This window comes from Oreochromis niloticus, linkage group LG17, assembly GCF_001858045.2.
Source record: "Oreochromis niloticus isolate F11D_XX linkage group LG17, O_niloticus_UMD_NMBU, whole genome shotgun sequence".
Classification (NCBI taxonomy): Eukaryota; Metazoa; Chordata; class Actinopteri; order Cichliformes; family Cichlidae; genus Oreochromis; species Oreochromis niloticus.
Window position 1 is genome coordinate 27702191 of NC_031981.2, and position 25855 is coordinate 27728045.

The 25855-nt window shown below is 40.9% G+C and overlaps 2 protein-coding genes and 1 long non-coding RNA gene across 10 annotated transcripts; 2 read left to right on the forward strand and 1 right to left on the reverse strand.

The window, feature by feature from the left end:
- The first annotated feature begins 2834 nt into the window (after window positions 1-2834).
- pycr3 (pyrroline-5-carboxylate reductase 3) lies at window positions 2835-11741 on the forward strand. Of its 4 annotated transcripts, none has more exons than XM_003453547.5 (7): window positions 2835-3063; window positions 6493-6586; window positions 6667-6731; window positions 8231-8410; window positions 9436-9648; window positions 10580-10672; window positions 10776-11741. In XM_003453547.5, exons 2-7 carry the CDS (start codon window positions 6499-6501, stop codon window positions 10977-10979), a joined length of 843 nt encoding a protein of 280 aa, XP_003453595.1. In that variant the 5' UTR covers window positions 2835-3063; window positions 6493-6498; the 3' UTR covers window positions 10980-11741. The 4 variants fall into 4 exon arrangements, with proteins under 4 accessions (XP_003453595.1, XP_005458342.1, XP_025755267.1 ...); XM_005458285.4 differs by lacking the exon at window positions 2835-3063 and adding an exon at window positions 3092-3891; XM_025899482.1 differs by lacking the exon at window positions 2835-3063 and adding an exon at window positions 3931-3953.
- Window positions 11334-12919, reverse strand: LOC112842619 (uncharacterized). Its single transcript, XR_003214480.1, has 2 exons — window positions 12796-12919; window positions 11334-12252 (listed from the first exon to the last, which is right to left on the reverse strand). It is a non-coding gene; the product is annotated as an uncharacterized LOC112842619 (long non-coding RNA).
- eef1db (eukaryotic translation elongation factor 1 delta b (guanine nucleotide exchange protein)) lies at window positions 12737-25320 on the forward strand. 5 transcript variants are annotated; one of them, XM_025899478.1, is made up of 12 exons: window positions 12737-12950; window positions 14628-14637; window positions 15296-15323; window positions 16770-18037; window positions 18500-18617; window positions 21975-22046; window positions 22802-22864; window positions 23211-23307; window positions 23759-23877; window positions 23962-24162; window positions 24261-24455; window positions 25183-25320. In XM_025899478.1, exons 1-12 carry the CDS (start codon window positions 12752-12754, stop codon window positions 25219-25221), a joined length of 2409 nt encoding a protein of 802 aa, XP_025755263.1. In that variant the 5' UTR covers window positions 12737-12751; the 3' UTR covers window positions 25222-25320. The 5 variants fall into 5 exon arrangements, with proteins under 5 accessions (XP_025755263.1, XP_025755264.1, XP_013131974.1 ...); XM_025899480.1 differs by having other exon boundaries at window positions 12825-12950; window positions 15266-15323; XM_025899481.1 differs by having other exon boundaries at window positions 12858-12950; window positions 15214-15323.
- Window positions 25321-25855: the final 535 nt, after the last annotated feature.

Sequence of the window (25855 nt, forward strand, 5' to 3'; positions counted from 1 at the left end):
CGATCCCATATTAGATTCTTGATGAATGTGTGTTGTTGTTGTTATTCAGCCTGGTTCAATGTGCCCCTTTTTAGCTTTGAGCACCCGCCCCTATAAACGTCTCTGCACGGCCCTGGTCAGTAACTTTCTTCAGCCCGTTTCAGCGTCTCGTCACAACGAGGCCGCAACCAATGGTATGAGGGGCCGTACAAGCCAAAATTCATTCTTTCACTCTCACACACATACATTCTTCTTTCACACACATATATTTTCACTCTCACACACATATATTTTCACTCTCACATACATATATTTTCACTCTCACACACATATATTTTCACTCTCACACACATACATTCTTCTTTCACACACATATATATTTTCACTCTCACATACATTTTCACTCTCACATACATATATTTTCACTCTCACATACATACATTTTCATTTATGCATTCCTACATTTTGCTCTCATTTACATGCATTCAATATGCATTTAATCTCACAAATAATATATGTATGTAAGCAGAGAATGCATACATGTCAGAAGAAAATATATGTATGCAAGAGAATAATGTATGTGAATGAAAGAGTATAGTGGAAACGGAAGGAGTTTAATGGAAACGGAAGGCTGGGTGTCTGTACCGCTGTGATTGGCTGAGAAGCACGCGCGGGTCACTTTCAAGTGTCTGACAGCATGGAGGGGGGAGAAGAAACTCGAGTTCTTCAGCAAGCTATCGGGTTTTAAGAAATATTTTATCATCTCCTGAAACGGTCACATCGTTGTCCTCATCACTTGATCGAGATGGGACGGGCTCAACTTTTTTTTTTACGTGCGCTCAGAATAGTGGCACAAAAATAACGCCATAGTTACCCACCGGCTGACCGGGTGGTCACTCGGGTTAAACATAATATATAAAGCTCAACTGACAAAAAAATCACCGACTACACCACCAGGTATTATAGGAAAAACCATAAAGCCTTTGAACTAAAACAAACGCTGTTGTGACAGTGATGTACAGTCTTGTTGGTATATATGCATGATTTGTATCACCTTCATGTTTCCAAACCGATACCATGAGCAGCAGTTTTTACAGCTCTGGCTCCAGCAAACATCAGCTGATACTAGAAATTAATTTTAAATAAATTCTAACAGCTTATCAAGCTTGAACGTGCTGCTGTTGTTTAGCGCGACATCCGCTGGTTTCCTCTTTCTGGCGCAAAGTGGGAGATAAACAAACAAGAAAGACGATCAGCTGATCATTGATCGGTTTCATGATTGAAGTAGCAACAGGAGAGGGAGGGAGGGGGAGAGAATGAGGGGAGAAGAGGCAGCTGTGCAACGTAAAGACAGAATAACTCCAGCTTTGTCTTTTTTCATTCTAGCTGAAGTACGGGACTAATCGCGTTGTTTTTCCTCTCAATACGGATGTATTGTAATTGGTCCAGCCCAGAGTTGATCATGACCAATTGGCTAATCCACCACCTTTCACTGTTTATACCATTACAAAAACAAACAAACATAAGAATGAAAAATCACCATCTGTTATATTGTGGTTTTGTGGCACAATATAACAGCGTACACAAAGAGTTGAGCGCGCACGGGCAGAAATGTTGAGAGCGTGAGCGCAAATACAAAAACTGAGCGAGAGGGGCTGCTATTGTGTGTGTGTATGGATAATAGCAAACACTGAAATACATTTTTTGCACGCGGCAATGAATTTTGTTCGCTCAAATTCAGCTTTTCTTCGCTCAAAATAAATTTCTCCTCAAAATGCAACACTTGCACCTGCAAACTTTTTTTTACATGCGCTCAGAATAGTGGGACAAAAATAAGGCCATAGGTAACAGGCATCTCCGAAAATGTTAGAGCACTTATGGAAATATGTGATGTCTTGATGAATCAAGCAGATATTTGAAGTTTACACAGCACCATTCTCGCATGAAAATATCTTAAAAGTTTATTTTGTGACCTATGGCGTTATTTTTGTGCCACAAAACCAGCCAATCACAGACTTGGATGCAAAAATATCTGATTGGCTGTTCTGGTCTCCAATCAGCTCGAAATGACGAAATGCAATATCCCAGAATCCATTTCGTCCAAAACTCAAACGAGGCAGTGGCAGAGAAGCACAGAGTGGCGGAGTTTGTAATATTACTCTTTCTGGGTTACTGTGGCGTTATTTTTGTGCCACTATTCTGAGCGCACGTAAAAAAAAAAGTTGAGCCCGTCCCATCTCGATCAAGTGACGAGGACAACGATGTGACCGTTTCAGGAGATGATAAAATATTTCTTAACACCCCGATAGCTTGCTGAAGAACTCGAGTTTCTTCTCCCCCCTCCATGCTGTCAGACACTTGAAAGTGACCCGCGCGTGCTTCTCAGCCAATCACAGCGGTACAGACACCCAGCCTTCCGTTTCCATTAAACTCCTTCCGTTTCCACTATACTCTTTCATTCACATACATTATTCTCTTGCATACATATATTTTCTTCTGACATGTATGCATTCTCTGCTTACATACATATATTATTTGTGAGATTAAATGCATATTGAATGCATGTAAATGAGAGCAAAATGTAGGAATGCATAAATGAAAATGTATGTATGTGAGAGTGAAAATATATATGTGTGTGAAAGAAGAATGTATGTGTGTGAGAGTGAAAGAATGAAAATATATGTGTGAGAGAGAAGAATGTATGTGTGTGAGAGTGAAAGAATGAAAATATATGTGTGAGAGAGAAGAATGTATGTGTGTGAGAGTGAAAGAATGAATTTTGGCTTGTACGGCCCCTCATACAATGGAATGGCAGACGTTCTTTTAAAAGGTGCGTTTCATTTATTTCACGGTTGAAACGTCCTGTGCACGGCGAGAAAAGCCGGAATGTTTCGCAGAGGATGCTGAGCGCCGCCGCCCACCTGGAACAGCAGCGACAGTGAAGTGAAAACCAAACGAACCAACAGTGGAGCTAGAGTCAGCTGGTTGCCTCTGTGGATTCTCTGGTTGCATCCACGGTTTAAATTTAACTTCTGTTTGCGGTTGCCAAAACGCCGGATATCAGCAAATCTGAACACAAATCAGGTGAATAGATGTCCTACCGCCAGCGTTACCGGTTTTGTTCACGCCATCGTGTTTGTGTCACTCCGTGTTACTTTATGGTTGTCCAGTCAACAAGAAACACGTGCATTGTATTTCTAATCTCATCTCTCCTGGATTATTTTCAAGCTATTCCTAGTCAGATGCATGAGCGGGTCTTTTTTCAGCTTTAGAGGGTTTAAAACGCAGAATTGTAATACTTTATTGATACGGTTTTGAAGACTCCGTGCTAAATACTGCTGAAAGATTTTAAACTAGCAACATCACAACAGCTCCTGCTACAGCAGGCATGCTAACACCTATTAGCAACCTAGCCGTGTGAACGTTAGTTCGTGTGGGTTTTCATGAGACAGCGTTGCTAAAACAATGGACGATTCTGGCATCAAGAAGCAGAATTGGGACGTGAAGGAAACTGAGTTGTTTCTGGAAATTCTCAAGGAGCTGGACATGAAGAAGTGCTTAGACGGAAGGAAAGTGAGGAATAACAAACTGTTCAAAGTGGCACACAGGAGAATGACAGCGGCTGGTTATCACAGATCCGTGGACCAATTAAAGTTTCGCTGGAAACTTCTCAAAAGCGCATACTACAAGTGCAAGCGAGAGCCCGACTCCCCGGCCCCAACTAAAATACAGGGCTGGTGGCGCTATGAAAAGACGATGGTCGCTATTATGGAGTCCAGACACCCTCTGGTGGGACCCGGGGTTAACTCTGACAGAAACGACGAGGTGACAGAAGAGTCAGATGGCGAAGCATCAGTACTACACTGGCCGCAGCCCTGCCCGGACAATACCACCCAGAACCTGGATTTAATTGTAGGGGTGATAACCGTGGAGGCGGTGTCGTGTGTAATTTACGATGGCGTAGGAGGGCCATTGTAGGTATTAACTGAAATATGGCGCCTGGGAAGACGGGAATTTATTCCTTGGAAATTCAGAATTTCGGAAAGTAAATGTGCCGGATATTCTAATTTAAAGCGATAACTTTATGCAACTTTCAAAAGGGAAGACGTTAAAATATTCTGGCAGTATAAAGCCCTAAATTTAGAAGGAGAGGACCGGGATACAGTAATGTGCAAAAGTCTTGAGCTGCCTCTCATTTCGTTATTTTGCTATGGAAAATGTGAAATGGGTGTGGTGAATTATTGAGAAATCAATGCCTGCATGAAAATACAGAATATAAAGCAAAAAGTTTGTACAATTCTAACAAGCTCTAACGAGTCAATATTTGGTTTGACTGCCTTTAACCCTCTTAGGCCAACATTCTCGTAATTTCTTTGTCCTCAAGAATAGTTATCCAGGCTTCTCGAAGGACATGTTTGCTGCTTTTTGCTACATTCTCAGTTAAGATGATCCCACACTGCTTCAGTAATGTTGAAGTCCTGGGGAGATCAGTCCATGACTGATCATGTGCCACTGTTTTTTTTCCATTATCCGGTTATGCTTTTACTGCATTGGCAGTGTGTCTGGGCGTTTGACCTGTTGAAAAATGATGCCGCTGCCAGTCAGGTTTCTGGATAGTATTGCGTGGTGGATCACAATCTGATGGTATTATGGCAGTTTTGGCAAGACCAAAAACGCCACTGGCTGAAATGCAGCCCTAAACCGTGACAGAAACTCCACCATGTTTTACAGATAGCTGTAGACACTCACTCTTGTACCTCTTTCCTTTCACATTTAGATTCATCAGTTCATAAGACCTGAGCCTCTGATTTTCAATCTAGTTCTTGTTTAATTTGCATACCTCAGCCTTTTATCCTGGTTTCCCTTCCTTAACAATGGCAAACAGTCTTCCACAGAGACAATTTCTGATGAGCCTTCAGTGATCAGTAGATGAAACCGAAGAGCCCAAAGCATCACACATGCAGGGTGGGTCTTTGGAAGCAAAAGATAAAGTAGTGATGGGTGACTCAAGATGTTTGCACATTACTGTAGATTCAAATATTAAAGTGTTAAATTTAAAATGGGAAGAAAAAGATTTAAAATAAAAACGAAAAAACAAAAACAGATGCACTCCAATATTGAACTTGTATGTTTGTTATGAAAAATTCAGACTACAACTAAATTTGCAAGAAAACACACCCTTTCTCTGGCTCCATAATTAAACTTAAAATGGCCCAAATATGCCATAGTAGTCAGTAGATCATGCTACATGCTGTCATTATCTGCCTCTTTTTTTTTTTTTTTTAATACATCTGGATTACAATATTACAGTATACACTGATATTAGGTGTAGCTCACTTTTTTTAATTTAAATACAGTATACCAGTCCTGCAATCAGTTCTATATTCATTAAGACTGTAATGTCCGAGTGACTTTCTCAGTTGCTGAAATAAGGTGTTTCTAATATTCTGTCAGATAAGTAACTGTCTCGACTCATTTTATAAACAGAAAACATAGGAAAAGCCTGCAGTATCAACATAGTCAAATTCCAATTTTTACATACATACACTGCTTCCTATTAAAGTGTTTCCATTACAAGGGTCATTCAGAATCCTGGATTAGTAGGTGTGATGTTGTGTAGAAACATGTACAACACTAATGACACCACAAAACCCCCATCTCCCAAATCGCTATAATATTGATCAACAAAAACTCAACAATTTTAATTCTATTTTAATCCAGGTGTACCCCAACGGACACTTTAAATTATTGTCTCTGCAACATGTGTCCAAACACCACTGTTACTTTTTCCACTGCATCTTTAGTGGGGTTTAGTCATATTTTCATGTACGCTTCTATTGACTGTCTTTGTTTAATTGGGAGAATAACAGTTGAGTGTGAGTCACGTGTTTCTAGGTTCAGTCAAACCAACAATACTCGGTTGCTCATTGACCACATACAGTGAAACAGGCTGCAGTCTAAACATGAGAGAAATCGGATGCACACTGACTGGTTTCTGTATTTAAGCCTTTTATGTCCTGCAAACCCAGAACTGGATAAAGGATGCCGTTTCGTAATGACCTATGACAGGGAAACTAGGCTGTGGGAGCATTTACTGGAGGAGGGAGGGGAAACTGATTACTGACCACCTGTCAACTAGGATTTATCATATGTGTGGGGGTTTTGTTTTGTTTTTGGGGTTTTTTGCCTTAACTTGATTTCTCATAGTAATCGGGTTTCTCATATACATGGACACAAAGTTCTTTTTGAACACACATTGATCGTTTTTGGAGCCGTGACGTTTTTAGTACTGATTCTTGTCCGGATTGATTCCCTGAGGTTTTTTTTTTTTTTTTTGGTCTGTAAAATGTACGCAGTTTAATATCCTCAAACAGCAATGTGTGAAACCCTTGTTGCAGTGGAAAATGTGTCATCGATCATGGTATTGTTGTTTACTTCTCAACTGATTTTTAATCACTGGCATCATGTTATCTCAATGTTCCTGCTGTAACCTGCTGCCTGCTTTGATTTCAGATCAAGATGGACCCAGAGATGGACTCTCAGCTTAAGATTGGCTTTATCGGTGCAGGGAACATGGCGTTTGGCATCGCCAAAGGCATCTTATCTGGTGAGTGTAGAGAGAACTGAAGCAGTGAGGAAGACTTGAATGAAGGACACATTAGTATTTAATAAATGTTCTCTTTGTAGGAAATGTCCTTCCTGCAAACGTCAAAGTTAGTGCACCATCCTCAAGGAATCTGGGACGCTTTCAGGTATTGTGGGGGGGGGGTTTCCAACTTGTTTATTGTTCTATCATTTAAGTTCTCAGTGTGCATCATTTTGCATTGAAGTAAGTAGTTATGGTGAAGATCACTTTACAGTTATGTCTAAAACTGTAGTGAAGCCGCCAGTTATTTTTAAGCAGCGTACTTATTTGTAACATTTTTACCTTTTCGTAGACATGGCCCCTATTCTGGGAATCAGGTTTATCTAACAACTGAATTTTTTAACTCTGAGATGAGGAAAATTCTGGCTTTTCTGTTCCAGAAAGACGGTTAACTTAAACTTTGAGTCAGTCAATTGGTAAACTCTGAACTTAACCTGCTCTGAGTTTCTTTCTCTTCCCTCCTGCTGCACCTAAAACAACTGACTGACATCCACGGTCATTTCTTCATATAGGTACAATGCCTGAAATTCAGAATCTGAACTCGGTGTATTTTCTACTGAAAATCACCTTAAATGGTCTCAATGGGTCAACCAGAACCAGATCCACCTAAAGGTTTCTCGTCAAAGTTTCCATTAAGAATCATTAAAGTACGTCCTGATCAGAGTCCATTTATCGATCTCAGTGTTAATGAAGTCAGAGATCATGTTTTAAGTCAGTTCCTAGAATAGGGCCCTCATCCTTTAGCTTGCATCAAAGTTTAGTTTAGATTTTATAAAACAAGGAAGTGTTAGATTTCTCAAGCCCGGTGTAAAACCACTGTACTGGGTTTTATGAAAGGGTATTAAAATTTTTCACAGACCCCAATCGTTTTTTCAGTTCTCACTAAAGCTGACATGGGAGATCTTCTGGCTGTTTATTTATTTATATATTCTTATACTGCTTGAAAATGGAATGAAATGTATACCACTTTAGATTTGGGGCCTAACCTTTCTGTCTCTCACAGCAGTGATCATTAAGCTTCAGTCTGCTGAATTTTTCCCCAAAAATGAGTCAGCAAACTGTTGTTGGGTTTAATGACTCTTCAGACCACTTTAGGTTTGTTTTTTTTTGTTTTTTTTTCTGTTTTCTTTTCTTTTTCCAAAAGCATATTTTTATGGTGACTGTGATGGGTGTTTTACACTTTTCTCACCCGAGAATGAAAAATAATTTTCTAAAACTTTCTTTTTGCAACTTTGTTTCTCTCACCCAACGGTACAAAGTTGCTCAATAGATTATTGGATTATATCCAAATAATTTTTTTTATTGACCCAGTCTCTTCTAAACTCTCAAACAGTACTTTGCATGGCATTAAACACTGGCTTGCTAATATCACTGAAACAACACGGAGTGTATTATCACAGCGGAGTTTTAGGAAGCAACATGAACTGTAATCATGTCATAAGCAAATAATTGTAATACTGGAGGATATCTTCCTAGAAATGTAAATGCTTCTGCAAAAATTAACAATATAAAGGAATTGTGTACCATCAGCATGAATTGATCTCATGTAAGCTTGTGTCAGAGCTCGTGCTTCGGGTAAGTAATATTACTCCGGCTTGTTTTTAGGAGCTGGGCATTGCTGTAACTCACTCCAACATAGAGGTGGTTTGTGGGTCCGATGTGGTCTTTGTCGCAGTCAAACCTCACCTGGTTCCGCTAGTTCTCAACGAGATCACCCAACACGTCACTGACAGACACATGATTGTATCTGTTGCAGCAGGAGTAACACTAGCAACGTTAGAGGAGGTGAGTGCTACATGGTTTCTGGTGTCTTTTAAGGGACAGATTACCACTGGATCAGATTTGTGTTCTTCTTTTGGCCTGTAGTGTGTTTATGTGTCTGTACTGTCATGGTGTGAATGAGTTTTTGAGATGGCTGCAGAGATGTTTCTCTTCTCTTGTGTATAAGATGCTCAAAGCTCCCCGAATTTGTATATTTTTAATAACTCTGTAGCAGTGTCTCTTTATGGAAATCACAAACCATTATTTCAAATACCACAAATCTCTCTGTGAGCAGTTTTGTGTTCAAGTTTTTCAAGTATTTTCTTTCTACCACCTCCATCTACCAATAGAAGAGTGCAGCTAGCTAACATCAGAGTAGAGGGAGTCGCCTGTCTTCATGGGCAGAGGCACAATTTCTTCTGCTCCAAATAAAGGTTCCAAATAAAGGTATAGTTATATGGAAAGAAAATAGTTCCTACCTGAAACTAATACTATATATATACACACACACACATTATATATACAGTGCTTACATTTATCAGATCATCACCCAGTTACATCTTTATGCCACAGCTGAGCTGCCCTAAATTATCAGTGTAGGTAATTACCAAAATCATTTGGTTCTCTAATGGTTAATCCACCAGTGTGTACAAACTCATTAATAAAGGGGATATTTTTAATGCTAAAATATGATTCTTGTTCTTATCACTGAATTTTCAACTAAAATGTTTTATGAAAAAGCAGGAAAAGAGCACTTTTTTTGTATTAATATGCCAAATTATAATTGTTGCATTCCTGACCACTATTTTAGTGGAAAAATGTTACATTTTATTAATTGCTGACTTCTCAGAAGTTCAGCATGCTGACTCAAGTTTGGGTAAAATAATATGAATTCAGTATGTCTTTGCAATAATATTTACAGATTACTAATTTTTTTTTGTTTTTATTCTTTTCATTTAATTGTACTTGTGTGCATGCACAAATTTCATTTTAGGGTGAGCTGTAACTTTCAATGCTGATCTATATTTGTCCTCTCTTTTAACTTCAAGCTCCTTCCTGAAAACTCTGTTGCTATCCGGCTGATGCCAAATCTACCGTGTTTGGTTCAGGAAGGTGCTCTCCTGTTTGCTCGAGGATCACACGCAAAACAGGAAGACGGCGCACTACTTCGCTCCTTGTTGCATCGCTGTGGTTTGGTGGAGGAGGGACCTGAAGCCTGGATTGACATCCATACTGGGCTGAGCGGGAGCGGAGTAGCCTTTGTGAGTGTCCTAGATTTTATTTCTTTTGGTTGGTTTATTTGTTTTATCTGAATTCTTTAGATGCTTTTCCATTAGTACCTACTCGGATCGACTGGTTTTCCATTGCAACAGAGTACAACCCAATGTGTGTGGTTGTTGTTATAGCAATGTGTCCGAGCATGCCATGACGTAATTAGTATGCAACTCGAACACTACAAAAAAGGTGGATGTTGAGGCAAGAATATACCCGCTGCTCGCTCTGTGGCTTTTCGTCAGACTCTGGGAACACAGCATTGTTTTTGGTAGCCATTTAACCCGTTGCTGGGTTTCAAAAATGGCGGTTTTGATTTTTTCATGAAGGAGACGCTCTCATGACTCATCAAGTGACACTCCTAACCAGCCAATAACTGGCATGCAGTCTGATGACATCTTGGTGCCTGCTCGGATCGCTTGGAACCGTGGTACCAGGTACTAGGACCTAATTGAAAACTGTGGTAAAAGTAGGTACTGATGGAAAAGCGGCTTTTGTAACTTCTTGTTTACCATTGTAACATGAATTCCTCAGACCATACACATTGCTTTGAAGATAACGGTTGCTTATATATTCAGGCTCCAGTTGCCTAGGTATCCTTCTAATTTATTCACTACCAGGTCGTGTGTCAATCAGTGGTACTCTTCACTGTCACTGGTGCACTCACCTGGAAGTTGAGCTTCCTGCGAGCACAGTTGAGCACAGTTGTGCTCAGAGATTTACATAAACTCATCATGGTCATGAATGTCATGTCAACTTTGGGCTTTTTATGTTTTCTTTTAACTGTTCTTTTTCCAGAGTCTTAAAAGAAAAAAATGATTTAAAAGAAAAAAGCTTGCACACATTTCAATTAATTTTGGATTTTTCTAATCTAACACAGACTTCATGTTCTATTCTGATCAATGTCATTCTTCTCTGCAGGTGTATCTTTTTGCTGAAGCTCTGGCAGAAGGAGCTGTTAAAATGGGCATGCCAAGCGCTCTAGCCCACAGCATTGCCTCTCAGACTGTTCTGGTCAGTTTAACAGTTTGCTCACTTCTGTTTTACAACAGTTCACTTCAGAGCTCTGACTCCTGAGTGTCCAAATACAATATTTGAAAGCTGCCATTTGCTGCAGGGTGCTGGGAGGTTGTTACGTGATTCTGGGAAGCATCCAGCTCAACTTCGCTCGGAAGTCTGCACACCAGGTGGAACAACCATCTATGGGCTTCACACGCTGGAACAAGGCGGTGTGAGGGCGTCAACCATGAGTGCTGTGGAGTCTGCCACCGAGAGAGCCAGGGAACTCGGCCGAAAGTCAACAGCAGGGAGCAGAAAGTGATGGACAAATTTGCCTTTAAGAACTACTCATTAGACTTCTAACTTGATAAATACCCAACATGGAAACATGGAACTCCTTTTTTTGTTTTGGTTTTTTCTCCTCTTCTCATCATACTCAAAAACACGTTGTCCCTTTTTAAATCACATTTTCTCACCTTCTTTCAGTCTCTCTAAGCTAAAAGTCAACATTGGCTTAATCTTAAAATTGATTCTGACAGTATATTATTGGACTATGACTTCTGTTTTTACATGTACTCAAATAACGCTATCTTTTTGGATTTGGATGCAATTAAGGTACAACCCAAATTTGATTGTACCAGTATTTGTTAATATATTCTCATAACGAAATGCTGAATAAATCCAACTTGTCACATTTACTAAAAGTCATGTGAGACTAAGGCTGAAGGAGAGGCTAAGCGAGTAGAACAAAGCTATTATGCAGACCATATTGTTCATCATCACTACAGAAGCCCCTGTTATGAACATCTTCATTGCTGTACTGCCTTACTGCTCTTGATTGGATTGTAATGTAGAGTCAGTGGATCATTTTAAAGTTTTAAATTATTATTATTGTATTTAATAGTTGTCCAGATAAAGCATACATCTAAATTTTAGGATAAGAGTAATCACATTTGTGTGGCTCCAATACAATGATAGTGTCCCAAGTATAGCTACTGTATGGTTGTGTATAACATGGTGTATTGAAAAAATAGTTCTAATTTGAAATAAGTATCAATTTTCATAAAGTGTCATGTTAACAGGTTCTCTGTTCCTTATTTTTCTGTTAGTTTTGAAGTCTTGAAATCAGCCATTAGCTGACAGCTCAGACTTAATTTCTGACCTTCAAAACAAAAGATAACAAGCCACTGCAGCGATGAGTCAGTTAGCCTAATAAGAAACATTAATAGGCAGCCATATGATAAATCATTTAAGATAAATTCGATAAATTCTTGTTTTAATTTGTTTTGGGAAATTATACACTGAATATTGTTAGGTCTGAAGTCGGTGGTCAGCCAAGAATCTGACTGCCAAGGTGTATTTCCCTTTGACTGCGGCCTGATCCACAAAGCATGTGCTGTGGGCGTAGAAGAGGGTGGACTAGCTGCTGCGTCTTAGGCCACACGGAGCCCTTTCTCCATTAGCAAGGCTCCAACTTGGACCTGAGGCCCACCTCTTCCTGCTCCAGGAGAGGTGGGCCTCAGTTGGGAATTCCTCTGAAAAAGCTTGAGTTTGCGTTTGGGGAGGAAAGGTCTGGTCTCTTCATAGACTGCAGCCTGTGTACGCAGTAAAAAATGAATGGGTGGGTGTGTGTATGGATGGATGGACAAAGTCATGAGTTCACTGATAACAAAAGGCACCATAAAACTCTAATTGTAATCTTGAAAAATAAGTTTCCCGACAAGTCCATTTAGTACCTTTTCTGGCCTCGAATAACATTACATAGTTTATCAGCCAGTGCTTCATGAGTCAAAATTCAAGACTGTTCACTTGAACTGGCTGAACAATATAAATAAAAAGTTCAGAGGTTTTGAAATCTAGATTGAAGAGAATGAAATATTGTTTTTTGCCACTGATTTGTCTATAACAGCAGATGTAAATGACTAGAGAGGTAATAATAACTGAGTGAAGGTGTCATAAACAGTAAAGCCTGTCATACTAAGACAAAGGTTGGAAATTATGAGGTGTAGCTATAAATTGAGTTTTAACCTAATTTGGTGAGATGCAAATACTCCAGTGTCACATTTATTCCAATTTTCATATATCGAAAACTACATGACATTCAACACAGAGCATGAGGCAACATTAATGATTCATACCTCCCCTCCCCCACCCGCTAAGATCACACAATCACCGCTGTTCCTTGCTTCCTCTCCGCTTCCTCCTCTTCCTCCTTCCCGCTGTCATTCACGACCGGAGAAACACGTTTTATCCGCTGGCCCGGCCTCACATCGACAAGACAAAAAACACAATAGTAAGTAAGCTCAACGCTGACCGACAGCCAGGTTTCAGTGTGGTTGTTAGTGGTGGGAATCTTTAAAAGACATTTTGGGTAAACTGATGGATATTCGGTGGTTAACAGAGCAGGGGCTTGGCTGGGATTAGCCGTGGCTAGCAAGCTGCTAGCTGAATGAGCAGCGTGCTAGTGCTAACACTGCCGGAGCGGCAGTCACGCTTGCCGGATACCGGCTTCAGTGGCTGCTTGTGCTGGTTAGGTTTTTACAGCATTGTCAGTATTAAAAAGAAGCTCTTTGAGGCCACGTTTTAAAACAAGTAGACTTATTCCGGTGCAAATGAAATGGCTACTGCAGAATTCATTCTAGCTAGGACCGAATTCAAGAAGATGAAAGCTGGCTAAGGTTAGCAGGGCGCGCACCTTTGGAAGTTGACAGCGCTCCTGATGCTCTGTCTTTTGTTGTTTAGCATTTGGCATGACAGGCTTTTCTACATGACATTACACAAGTATCTTTAAGTGGAAGTGCTGCCTTGAATTCTGGAACATGGTCACTGATGAGCTTCTATACAGATCAGGGCAGGAGAGGTGAATTCTTGTTGTTCTCAATCACGCATATATTCTTTGTCAACCACCCTTTCTAAATGTTAACAAGGAGGGACTGATGAATTAAGTTATTTGTGAATGAAATTGCACCAACTATATACATGCAGGGATGCCCGACATCAAAGGGGAACAGAGCACATTCTGTATAATGCCACAGGGTGTCTGGGGTGATTTCATTTTTCTCCAAATGATAAAATCATAGGGATATCAACTGAATGTTGTGAGCCAACCAAAACCGACAATCAAACTGTCTTAAGTATTAGTTAGCCTGGTATATCTAAATCAACCATTGCATAGAATTCTTTTTTTTCTTTTTTCTTTTCCTAAAACTGCTTGAAGCCATGACTTGTTCCAACATTGCCATGTAGTTTATTTTGAGCTGATCCAGCACCCAGTGCACCACCCTGCTGCCAGAAATACTCACTAGAGCTGCAGCTCGAAATAGGTCCCAACAAATTAAGTATTAACTTTTGTTAATAAAACTAAGCTAAATTAAAAACTGCAGTTTTCTACTGTATTAAATATTTTTGGGGTGCCTTCAGAAGAGTATGTTTAGTTTTGTGTGTGTATATATATATATATATCAACAGTGCTATCCCCTTAACTCCACTGACAAGCAGCCATACTGGCTGCTAGTGGAGCTCCTCAATAGAGGATGCACTCTTAGAACTCCCTGAAAATGCACTGAAATTGAAACTGATAAATGAACCTCCCCCTCCTACCGCAGCTGAGCTTAGTCAGCAGTTCTTTAAGAAAATGGATAAAATCTGTTTTCCACATCGTATCTAATTTGTTTGATCTGGTAATTAGATTGAGTATTGAAAGGTGTGATGTGCTTTAACAGCAAATGTCTACTTTTGATGATGTAGAGGAAAATAAACTGTGCTCCCAACTGAAGGGGGGTGGGTCCAAGTTTTGCTTCATGTTCTAGGATCATATTGGATTTCAGTGAAAGCATTTTTCCCATTCAGCATCATCTAAGGCTAAAAGTGGAGCCATTTAAAGCCTGCGGGAAAGTTGACTTTCATGTTGAATAACTGATCTAGATAAATCTTTTAATGTATAGCTTGTCTTCTCCCATCTTGCCTTCAGACTTTCACATGTGAGTATTCCTTGTAACGCTGTCACATACCTTGCATTGAGCACAGACAGTACAAAAGATGGATTTAGCTTCCTGGTTTGAAAAAATTAAGCCGATGTGGAAGTGCCTCAAACCGGTATTCAGTCTGAAAGCCTAAAGATGGCTATAACTATGGCTGCAATGAGTGTTCCTGTCCTTTAGTCTATGAGGAAAAAAGCTTTGTGTTTTGACTGCTGTAAACACTTTGCTACTGAGTTCATTGTCTTAGTTACTCCTTTAAGATCATACTCAATAAAATCTTAAACCTACCATGTGTCAAATAGGAAGCTTATCAGTGGTATTTTCTGCTTGTTCATTGGCTAACGGCTTGTCAATCACAAGTCAGGAGCCAATGACCAAGCAGTTTCACATTCAGACATACCTTTTCAAGTCGCATCCAGTTTCTTGCAACCAAAATGGAGATGGTAGAAACGTTCGGCTTCAAAACAGGAGTTCAGAAAACAATAGGTCACATCATGGTAATTATGTCCATCTTTTGTACTGTTCCCCCCCTCCTTACATGTTGTATCCCTTGTATTGTTTGATTCATTTTGCAAGGTGGTGATTGATAAATTTCTTTTCAATGGCTTGCGGTTAACTGGATGAAAAGAACGTGTTGAGCATTTGACTTTGATACTAGGTTGAGCTCAACACCTTTACCGAAGAAGGTGAGTTAACAGATTGACTAAGATCTCCTAATAAAAAACAAGCAGGAAATGACTTCCCAAACCAGTACCCAACCTTGTTCTAGCTTTGTAATAGTTTGGATCATTTTAACTAAGCTCTGTATGAACAACAGGGAATGCATTTGCTGTATTGTAGTATATTACTAAAACTTCAAGATGCATGATTTAGTGCATGTCTTAATTGTAATACCTACTATATTATTATTATAATTTTATTTGTTTATTTATTTTGCATGAGCATGTGTTGCATTGGTCCATTAATGTTTCTCTTTTACTCAATGACCCCTTTTCTTCCTGTGATTGCTGTCATGTCATTGTGTATGTTCAGTGTTGCAAAGCTGTTTAAGGTTTGTAAAGTATATAATGGAAGCTGTAAACAAAAGAGTGCAATATAAGGTCAGTTTAATGTGTATCCTTTGCATAAATCTTTAGTCATAAATGGTTCTAATAGTATAAAAGCTATGGCATATGCTGGATAGCTTACTAGCTCTGATAATACAGTGTCTGCCGTGAAAGACATGATTGATAAATCAGATTCTAGACAATGGAGCAAGGCACCGCTGTATGAACAGTATCTCATAGCTTCTTGTGTATAATCTACTAATTCTATGAACTAATAGTTTATAATCATAACCACGTGGAAAGGATTGTTTTAATTTTATAGAAATTCTCACAATTACTTAAAGTCTTTGTGGATTAACTTGCTTTTTTGGAGCAAAGCTTAATTTAGACTTCTGGATTGAGTATATGTAGAGGCTACGATGTAGCTTGTCAGAAAAGAAGCTTATCCATTGTGATTGACAAGCCAGTAAGCATTCTGTTTCACAGTCTGAAAATATAGTGAAAAACTCAGCTCGAGACTCCATAACAGGACTTCACTAAACCAACAGGTGATGACATAGTGACCAAGAGCATAATTTATTTAGGTTTGGCCCCTATGAGCGCTAACGTCTGAGTAACACAAGCCTACAGACCAGTCAGTCCTGGCAACCGACAGTTGCTAAGGAACAATGTGTATTCCCTAGCCAGTTGGCTAAAACCTTCTCGTAATTGCTTTGATCACTAGCATTTTGAAATGATGGACTTGTCTGCAAATACTGTCCTGCTCCTTTCTGAGCTGTGGCGAAAGTGTGAAAAGTGCAATGCTGAATTCTCAAGGTGACAGACTTTGTCCAGTCACCTAACTTCAGTCTACACCAGCTGCTTGCATGCTGCATGTTTTTCTCTGGTACTTATTTGTAGAATTTGTTTTGTAGTGTATTGCCATAAATGCATCTCTGTAACAAAGCAAAAGTTCAATAATTCATCAGCAGCACTGTGTAAAATAGATCGACCCCTTTGTGTCTTTAAACCTCCGTGCCTCTCTCTCACTAACCCAAAAGCCTGTGCCTGTTATTCTCTTTTCTTTGTCTCCGCAACGACTCAAAGATGTCTAAGAAGAACGCCCAGAGCTCTGTAGATGATCAGTCAGAGCATGGTCAGCCTCCCAACCATTGTCAGGTGGATCAGTCCACAAAGACTATGTTGGGTTGTAGAAAGAAGGCCGAGCCAGGCCAGAGAAATGGAGAGACCGCGTCGTCGTCTCCGGAGAGCGGCAGCATAAACGGAGAAGGAAAGCGTAGTGGCAAAAGCCGTCGCCGCAGAAAACGTTTGTCTAATCCTGAGAGCCGCCCAGAAGAAAAAGTCGACAAGCACAAGAACGAGGAGAAAAACAAACAAAGCAGCCAGCCGTCTGATCACCTCTCTGGGTTGATTGGTCTGCAGTCTGAGTGCGCTAATGTGTGGTTTGAACGCAGCGTCTATGAGAGAGCCGAGAGCCTCTACCAGTGCTGGCTGGCAAGCTCTTCTAATGGGACCACCCAGTCGAACCGATCACCTCCATCCTCCGGGAAACGATTAAACTCTTCACCCACTGCAGCTCCACCTTCTGCTGGCCCATCATGCAACCATGGTGACCAGGTGGCCTGCCACCACATTGTACAAACAGTGTGGGTAAACAAGACCACATTTGACCAAGCAGAACTCCGCTTTGTTGAGGGATCGATGCAGCCATCAGTTCCAAACTCTCTGGACCTCCAAGCTCCACCCAGTCGCTCCACTGCATCCAGAACACCTGATGAAGGATATCAGTCTCTAGCCCCAACTCCTGCAACCCCTGTCATCCAAGCAGCCATCACACCAACCGTACGGCAATCAATTAACGGACTGCCCCGCATCCCAGTGGAGCTGCTCAGAGGCGTGTGGCTGGACAAACCACTTTATGACCGTGCTGAGGCAGCCTTTTACCAAAACCTGTATGGTAACAATTCCACCAAACGGTCCAGCTGCACCTCTACTTCCAGATGTAGTGACCACCCTCAAAGCCTTGTAGAAGAGGAAGAGGAGGAGGAAAACGAAGAAGCTGTAGCAGAGGAAACACGGGTGGTCCCACAGGGGAAAGCAGAGGTCTTCCCTGCTCTGCACCCGATACAAGAGGAAGAGGAGCCAGCTGAGCTCCCGGAGAAGGAAGAAGCAGCAGCTGCAGGAGTTCGCTATTTCCTCCATCCGAACAGTGAGCGGGTGTGGCTGGACAAGTGGCGGTATGATGCTGCTGAGAGCCATTTCTATGGTTGCAGTGGGAATAAAGCTGTGAAGAAGGAGCGCAGGCCAGAAGCAGAAGCCTCATCAGTTGCCTCGGCCGCCCCACTGAGGGACAAGTATGATCAAACCGGGAGAAGGGAACTGCTCCAGATGTTTCAGTTCATCTTTTGTTTTTTGGGTTTTTTTATCATATCACCTCCATTCTTTTCCCACATGAATTAGATTTTTCTTTTCTTTAAGCCATTCTTTGTCATTTATCTGTGTTCAATCTTTTCCTTATGCTTTGTGTTTTGACTATCTGACCCATTGTTGTGTTTTACCATCCTCTGTTTTTTTGTTATGCATTTGTATAGTTGGATTGGGGTGGCTGTTGGTGGAGAATAGCTGTTTAAAAAGAAATTAAAATTAGTCTCTTACAGAATAAAAAGTCAGATTTTATATTGGTGAAATCTCTGTATGCTGGGTGATTTTTAGTATAAGAATTAGTAATAATTTAGGCTTCATTTCCTTTTTTCCCTGACCTTCTGTGTCCTGTTCATACATCCCTGTCTTTTCCTTCCCTGCTTTCTACTTTGTAGAAAAATGAGTGCAGTGGACTTTCTGGCCAAGGAAAAGATCTGGTTTGACAAACCACGCTATGACGAAGCAGAGAGGCGCTTCTACGAGCACATGAATGGCTCACCACAACCCACAAAGGTAACCACGCCGCCTTACAAGTTAAATCTTGTGCTTTAAGATTTTAATCCTCACATCTAATCTGAAACCACTGTACCATATTACTGTGGATTATTTACATCTTAAGTGTCTTTGTGTAGAGATTAAGATAAGATAAGATAAGATAAGATGGCCTTTATTAGTCCCACAGGTGGGAAATTTGTTTTGTTACAGCAAAAGTGCAAAGTTATGTAGCAGAAATTAGAAAACACTGGAATGCAATAAAATACAATAAAATAAAATAAAATACTATATACAATAGAATAAAATAGAATAGAATAATATATACAATAGAATAAAATAGAAATACAAATACTATATACAACTGAGTAGGAAAATACAAAAACACAACTTCGTCAGAAGAAGAATTGCACGTATAGCAGTCTTATTGCACATGTGTGGGTTTGTGTGTTTGATCAGCTGCAAAAGTCTTTATTGTAGAGTCTGACAGCAGTGGGGAGGAAAGACCTGCGAAATCTCTCCGTCCCACACCGTGGGTGCCGCAGTCTCCCACTGAAGGAGCTGCTCAGTGCTGTCACAGTCTCATGCATGGGGTGGGAGATGTTGTCCAACAGTGATGACAGCTTAGCCACCATTCTCCTGTCACTCACCACCTCCACTGGGTCCAGAGGGCATCCTAGAACAGAGCTGGCCCTTCGGATCAGCCTGTTCAGTCTCTTCCTGTCCCCAGCAGAGATGTTGCCGCCCCAGCAGACCACACCATAAAAGATGGCTGAGGCCACCACAGAGTCATAGAAGGTCTTCAGGAGTGGGCCCTCCACTCCAAACGACCTGAGTCTCCGAAGCAGGTACAGCCTGCTCTGCCCTTTCCTGTAGAGGGCGTCTGAGTTATGAGTCCAGTCCAGTTTGTTGTTCAGATGAACACCAAGGTACCTGTAGCTGTCCACAGCCTCGATGTCCATATCTTGGATGTTCAGTGGTTGCAGTGGAGGATGCTTGTGCCTGCGGAAGTCTACCACCAGCTCCTTGGTTTTACTGGCATTGATCTGGAGGTAGTTCAGCTGGCACCAGTCCACAAAGTCTTGAGTCAGTCCTCTGTACTCCTTGTCGTCCCCATCAGTGATGAGGCCGACTATTGCAGAGTCATCAGAGAACTTCTGCAGGAAGCACTGGGTGGAGTTGTGGGAGAAGTCTGCAGTGTAGATGGTGAAGAGGAACGGAGCCAGAACCGTTCCCTGTGGGGCCCCCGTACTGCAGACGACCCTGTCCGACACACAGCCCTGAGTCCTCACATACTGTGGTCGGTCGGTGAGGTAGTCCAAAATCCAGGTAGTGAGGTGATGGTCCACTCCAGAGTTCTCCAGCTTGTCCTTCAGAACCGAGGGAAGAATGGTGTTGAAGGCACTGGAGAAATCAAAGAACATAATTCTCACAGTGCTCCCAGCGGTCTCCAGGTGAGCGAGGGAACGATGTAGGAGGTGAATGATGGCATCATCCGCTCCAATGCCAGGCTGGTAGGCAAACTGAAGTGGGTCCAGTGATGAGCTCACAAGGCGCCGAAGCTGAGCCAGGACCAGCCGCTCCAGGGTCTTCATCAGGTGGGATGTCAGAGCCACCGGCCTGTAGCTGTTGAGGTCCTTGGGGCGTGAAGTCTTTGGCACTGGAACAACACAGGAGGTTTTCCAGAGCTGTGGGACTCTTCCCAGCCTCAGGCTCAGGTTGAAGAGGTGCTCCATCACACCACACAGTTGGTCCGCGCAGGACCTGACGACCCTCGAGCTGATGCCATCTGGACCCGCTGCCTTCTTGGCTTTAATCCTCCTCAGTTCCCTCCTAACCTGGGTGGTTGAGAGAGACAGGCTGGAGCCTTGTGTTGAGTGTGTATTGGATGCTGTTGTTGGGGGTGGGGAGGAGTGAGCAGGGTGAATAGAGGAGGTGTGAAGTGTCTGAGGTGTCAGAGGTGGAACAGCAGCAGTGGGGGTGGGTGAGTCTGCAGCCGATGTTGGAGACTGCCTCATGGCTGAATCAAATCTGTTGAAGAAATGATTCAGTTCATTTGCCCACCTCACATCCCTCCCAGGCAGAGAGTTCTGATGTTTGTGGCCTGAGATGGTTCTGAGGCCTCTCCAGACTTCACCAACATTGTTTTGCTGAAGCTGGTTCTCCATCTTCTGCCTGTAGCTGTCCTTCCCATTCCTTATCAGATTCTAACAGTGCGTAGATTTTGTGTTTATTCTGTGCTGTATTTGATCAAACTGTATTATTCCACAGGCTAAATTTGAAGCAATATTTTATTTATTTTAATTAGAAATAGATAAAGTAACACTTTAGAATATGCCTTCTGTCTAAGGATGAATTTCAGCGTATCCTATTTGAGATTGTAATGTAATTATATTTACATACAAATACTTACAGGTAGATACACTAAATTTTTACTGGAAACAGAGAAATAATTGTACTGTAAGTAACTTTAAGTACTACACAATTTCCTGGTAGTTTAGGGGGAAAACAAACAATATTTCGCCATCTTATATCGTTAGTATTTTGTACTTTTCAGGGCCTTTTGGTATTATGAAGTGGATTAATCTTGCCTTTTTACATTATTATTTTTGTACATCATTATTGAATATTCATTTTGTTGATTATTTATTATTGAATTATTCTATTTTTTTGTGTTTGATGTTTTTTTGTTTGTTTTTTTACTTGCGCTGTACTTAAAATCATTTAGTATAATTATCTTTGTTTCCTATAGAAACCTGACTTGTTAGCTCCTTATTCTAGTCTGCCTATCCTTAAATATTTGTATGTAGATATAATTACATTGTAATTAAAAAAAAAAAATTATGGCCTTAGTCGCGGGCCATATTAAAATGTAAACATCTAAGTAGATCGTCACTGTGACATCATCCACTGGTTTTGGATTTTGGATTCTGAAGCCTTAATTTTAGGATTTTGGACACAACCATGTGTTTTGAGCCAGAATAATTAGTTGACTAATTAAAATGATCCTAAAGGCACCTGCAGCAAGAATCTGCCAGAGGTCCAGTTTTACCAGAGCTGTGTAGTTGCAGTTCTTTCTGTTTTTTGTGCCAAGCTGAAACGTTGCTTTTTAATGTTGCAAAGTTAGTGTGCTCTATGGGGGTTGATTTTATTTTAGCAACAGCTGACGGAAATATAGGTGAGCGCTCCATTTTTCAGTCCTGGAGGTTTGCTAGAAGGTAGATATAAAATAACCACAGCCATGTTTACATCAATCATATTTGATTATGAAACAATATCATAATCAAATATTTAGGAATAAAATGTTCTAATTGTGGAGTCTGTTCTTGCGTAAAGTCAGAGATAAATGGACACTGACAGCTGTTCATTTTCTTGAAGGATGCTGGCGCCAACACCATTCTTCAGGACATTGCCCGGGCCCGGGAAAACATCCAAAAGTCTCTAGCAGGGGTAAGTATCATCGAACACGCTGTATTTCCATTTAATGGATACCATTGATGTGGTATTAAAAGTGCTTAAATTATCCAAGTACATGTATACATACTAATATAATTTCACCAATCTCGACCATTTAGATCAAAGCATCCAGCCTTTTAGTTTTGGGGGTAGTGTCTTTCTCTTTTAGGTAAATGCAGGTGACAAATTGAAGTTGGCTTGGAAATAGGAAATAATTTCAAGTTATTCCAAAATGTAAGCAGTCTAATCTTAGCTTACATATTCACATAATACCCAGTTCAGACTACCAGCAGGCACAGTGATCATCATCTTTTTAGAAAGAAATAATAGTGCAGTCTGACATCGGCATAGGTCAAAAACTAGTTTGAATTTATAAAAAATAACATAGCTATACTGCTATCGTTTTATGGTGACAGTCTAATACACATGGGACCAGTTGCCCTCCTTTTTCTCTGACTTTTCCTAGCTTTCATTTATTTGATGGAGATGGATTAAACTAACTGATAAGGGAGATTTTGTTTGAGTTGAAGCTCTCTGTTGATCTGACTAAGGCGTAAATGTGATGTGGTGTACAACCCTGTTTTTAGTCTGAACTCTTCTGTGACCTCCGAGCTCTGTTTATTTCCTGTGGTTGCTCCAGTTGCTTTCTGTTCTGTGCTCCTCATTGCTCTCCTTTTGGCATGAACTTCAATAAATCCTGCTCCTTCCCTTCTCCCCGTTTCCTTTCTTCCCTGAAATCTGCCCCCAAGCTGAAGACTACACTGTGTAACAGAGGGTCTGCTCAGCCTCCCATAAGCCAACATTCTCAGCTTGTAAGTGCCTCCAAAGCTTGTGTGTCACTGGAAGCACCTCTGTCAGTGGACTTTGTTGAAAACTACACTTTACTGATCTGAATACCTCAGCTTACAGATGCCTTTTCTGTATGCAGTTTCCAATTCAGACACAGTCACCTGCATATTTCTACTGGGGTCTGCAAACTGCTACATACTTGTGCTGTCACTTTCTGGCTCTAGAGCCTGGCTGTTGAGACTGCAACCTGCTGTTTTCTCACACATGGGTGTTCTATTTGATGAAAAGACTAATATTCCACATCCTCCATCAGATGTTGCTCTCGTTAAACTGTATTGACCCCTCTCCGTTTCTGTCTTTGCGGTTCAGAGCACAGGCAGCAGCATCAGCAGCAGCTCGGCTGATCACGGAGAACTCGTTTCCCGCGTCAAGAGCCTGGAGCTGGAGAACCAGAGCTTACACAAAGGTGGGTTTGTTTTCAGCTTTGATCAAATGTTAATGCATTTTCCTTCTTTACTTACAGCAGAGCTATTTTGGTGCCGTCAGCTGAAGTAAAGTATTATTAGAACTGCGGCTAATAATGATCAAATGAGCTTGACAAGACTTTTTTTTTTTTTTTTTTAAATACATGAATAATGGTGTCATCACACTTTTTTTTTCTAATCAACAAGCTCTAACTGCAAATGCAGGCACCAGTCTAGCAGACCTACAGAGCTGGAGACCTTTTGTAAAACAGAGAAAAGTGAATGAACAGGATTAACTACTGATTTGATTGGTTGTAAAGTTAAAAGATTATTCAGTGCTGTTGTCTTAACTCTCACAGTGTTTGATCTGCTAGAATATGCATCACTTCTTTACTCCTATTCACATGTTCCTCATTCATGCTAAACGCACTCTTGTATCTCGTGTGTCTTTAGTGGTGGAGAACTTGAGGGCAGCACTTTCCAAACTGGAATGTCGGGTTGCAGTTTTGGAGAAGTCTCCTGCAGCCGTCAGCCAAGCTTCTGCTCCTGCTCCCTCAGTCCCTTACACAAATGTGAGTTTTTGAACATTCAACCAGCTTTCACTTTTCAGAATCCAGAGATGTTTCCACTCTTTTAATTTTTCTTACGATGTTCAGGGCACCGCTGTCCAGCAGAAGACCAGCACCCCAGCTAAAGAGGAGGAGGAGGAGGATGACGATGATATTGATCTGTTTGGTAGTGATGAAGATGAAGAGGCAGAGAAACTCAAAGAACAGAGATTGAAAGAGTATGCAGAGAAAAAGGCCAAGAAGCCTGCCATCATCGCCAAGTCCTCCATCTTATTGGATGTCAAACCTGTAAGTCTGTGTTCTATCTGAGGTCAACAGGTCGTAGGTCAATTATTTAAAAAAAAAAAAAAAAAGCTCACTGTCTGTGTTTCTTCTGTTTCTTTTAGTGGGATGACGAAACAGACATGGCGAAGCTTGAGGAGTGTGTGCGCTCGGTACAGGCCGACGGTCTGTTATGGGGGACGTCCAAACTGGTTCCTGTCGGATACGGCATCAAAAAGCTCCAGATTGCGTGTGTGGTGGAGGACGACAAAGTGGGAACAGACATGTTAGAGGAGGAAATCACCAAGTTTGAAGATTATGTAAGCCTTGTTCAGCACTCTTATTTCTGTAAAGCTCTCGTACAGTAACAGACCACAGTCCAGCATTCCCGTCACAGCAGGAAATGTTGATCGATTTATTTAATAATCACAATAGCACCCCACAAAAACCCCAACAATCAAATGATGCTCTAGTGACAGTAGGAGGGAAGAACACTCAAATTGCAGGAAAGACCTAAAGAACCAGGCTTATGGAGGGGCAGCCATCTGTTGCTGAAATCCAAATCACATTAACTTGCAATAGTAAACCGGCTAATAGACAAAGCCACCGTTTCCCCTCTACTCCTCCTAGCTCTTTTAATGCTAATTTTAATTACGTATATGCATTTTTTTATTAGAATGTGTGGGGGGGGACAAAGTAAACATACTCAAACATAGAAATTAAAATAGATTAAAAGCATCAGAGAAGCTGGACTGAACAGATTAGGTTCAGTGAGGATGGCTCACCTAGGAAAATAAGAGCAGTATAACAGAATCATCACATTATCAGCCACAGTCAGCACACTGCTGCCACCTTAAGGCAGAAAGGGACAAAGTGAAGCTGAAAGACTCCATAACACGAGCAGTTGTACAAGAACAGTTTGAGTCATTTTTTCTTCAGGTGACATCAGGAACAGTATCCGGTGTAAAATGTGCTCAAATCAAAACATGCAGTTACTCGCTGTCGTGAATAATCCTGGTACACTTAAATCTTTTTGCTTTATTTCAGGTCCAGAGTGTCGACGTAGCAGCATTCAACAAGATCTGACCCCATCCTCTTCATGTCTTCATGTCACGCCTTGATTCTCTGCTGATTGTGTCAACGGTTAAAAATAATAATAATAATAAAATAACCTCTTGCACTGAACCTAATTTCTCCGTTTCTTGTATTTTGACGGCGGTCTCAGAGCAGATGGAGTTAAAACTTCCTGCATGGCAGAATGTGGTATTCAGCCATTCCAAAAGGAATGTGAAAAAGATGTCTGAGGTCTGAGGTGCTGACCAAAGCAAGCTTATTGGTCAGCACTTTTTTTTTTTTTTTTTTAGGTAGGTGTCTGTGCTTTTAAACCTGGCTAGAACATCATTGTAATGTATAGTAAAATATTAAGCAGGTTATGTTGAGGCTCCAAGTACCACATTTCCACCGACTCTTGAAACCAATAAAACACGCATTTATTGTGAAGTCACATTTGCAGATACACAATTACAGATAAAAGATGATAAATTGATAAACTGATGATAAACTGTTAGCCTCTCTGTGGGTTGATTCACTTGCAATTTCACTTAACCAAAGGTACCTCTGAATTCATTAGAGCTCAGCATAAAAACATGCTTCAAAATTTTATGATTATTCACTTTCGCTAACTTAGATTTTTTTATATATTTTTCAGGATTCAAACCTT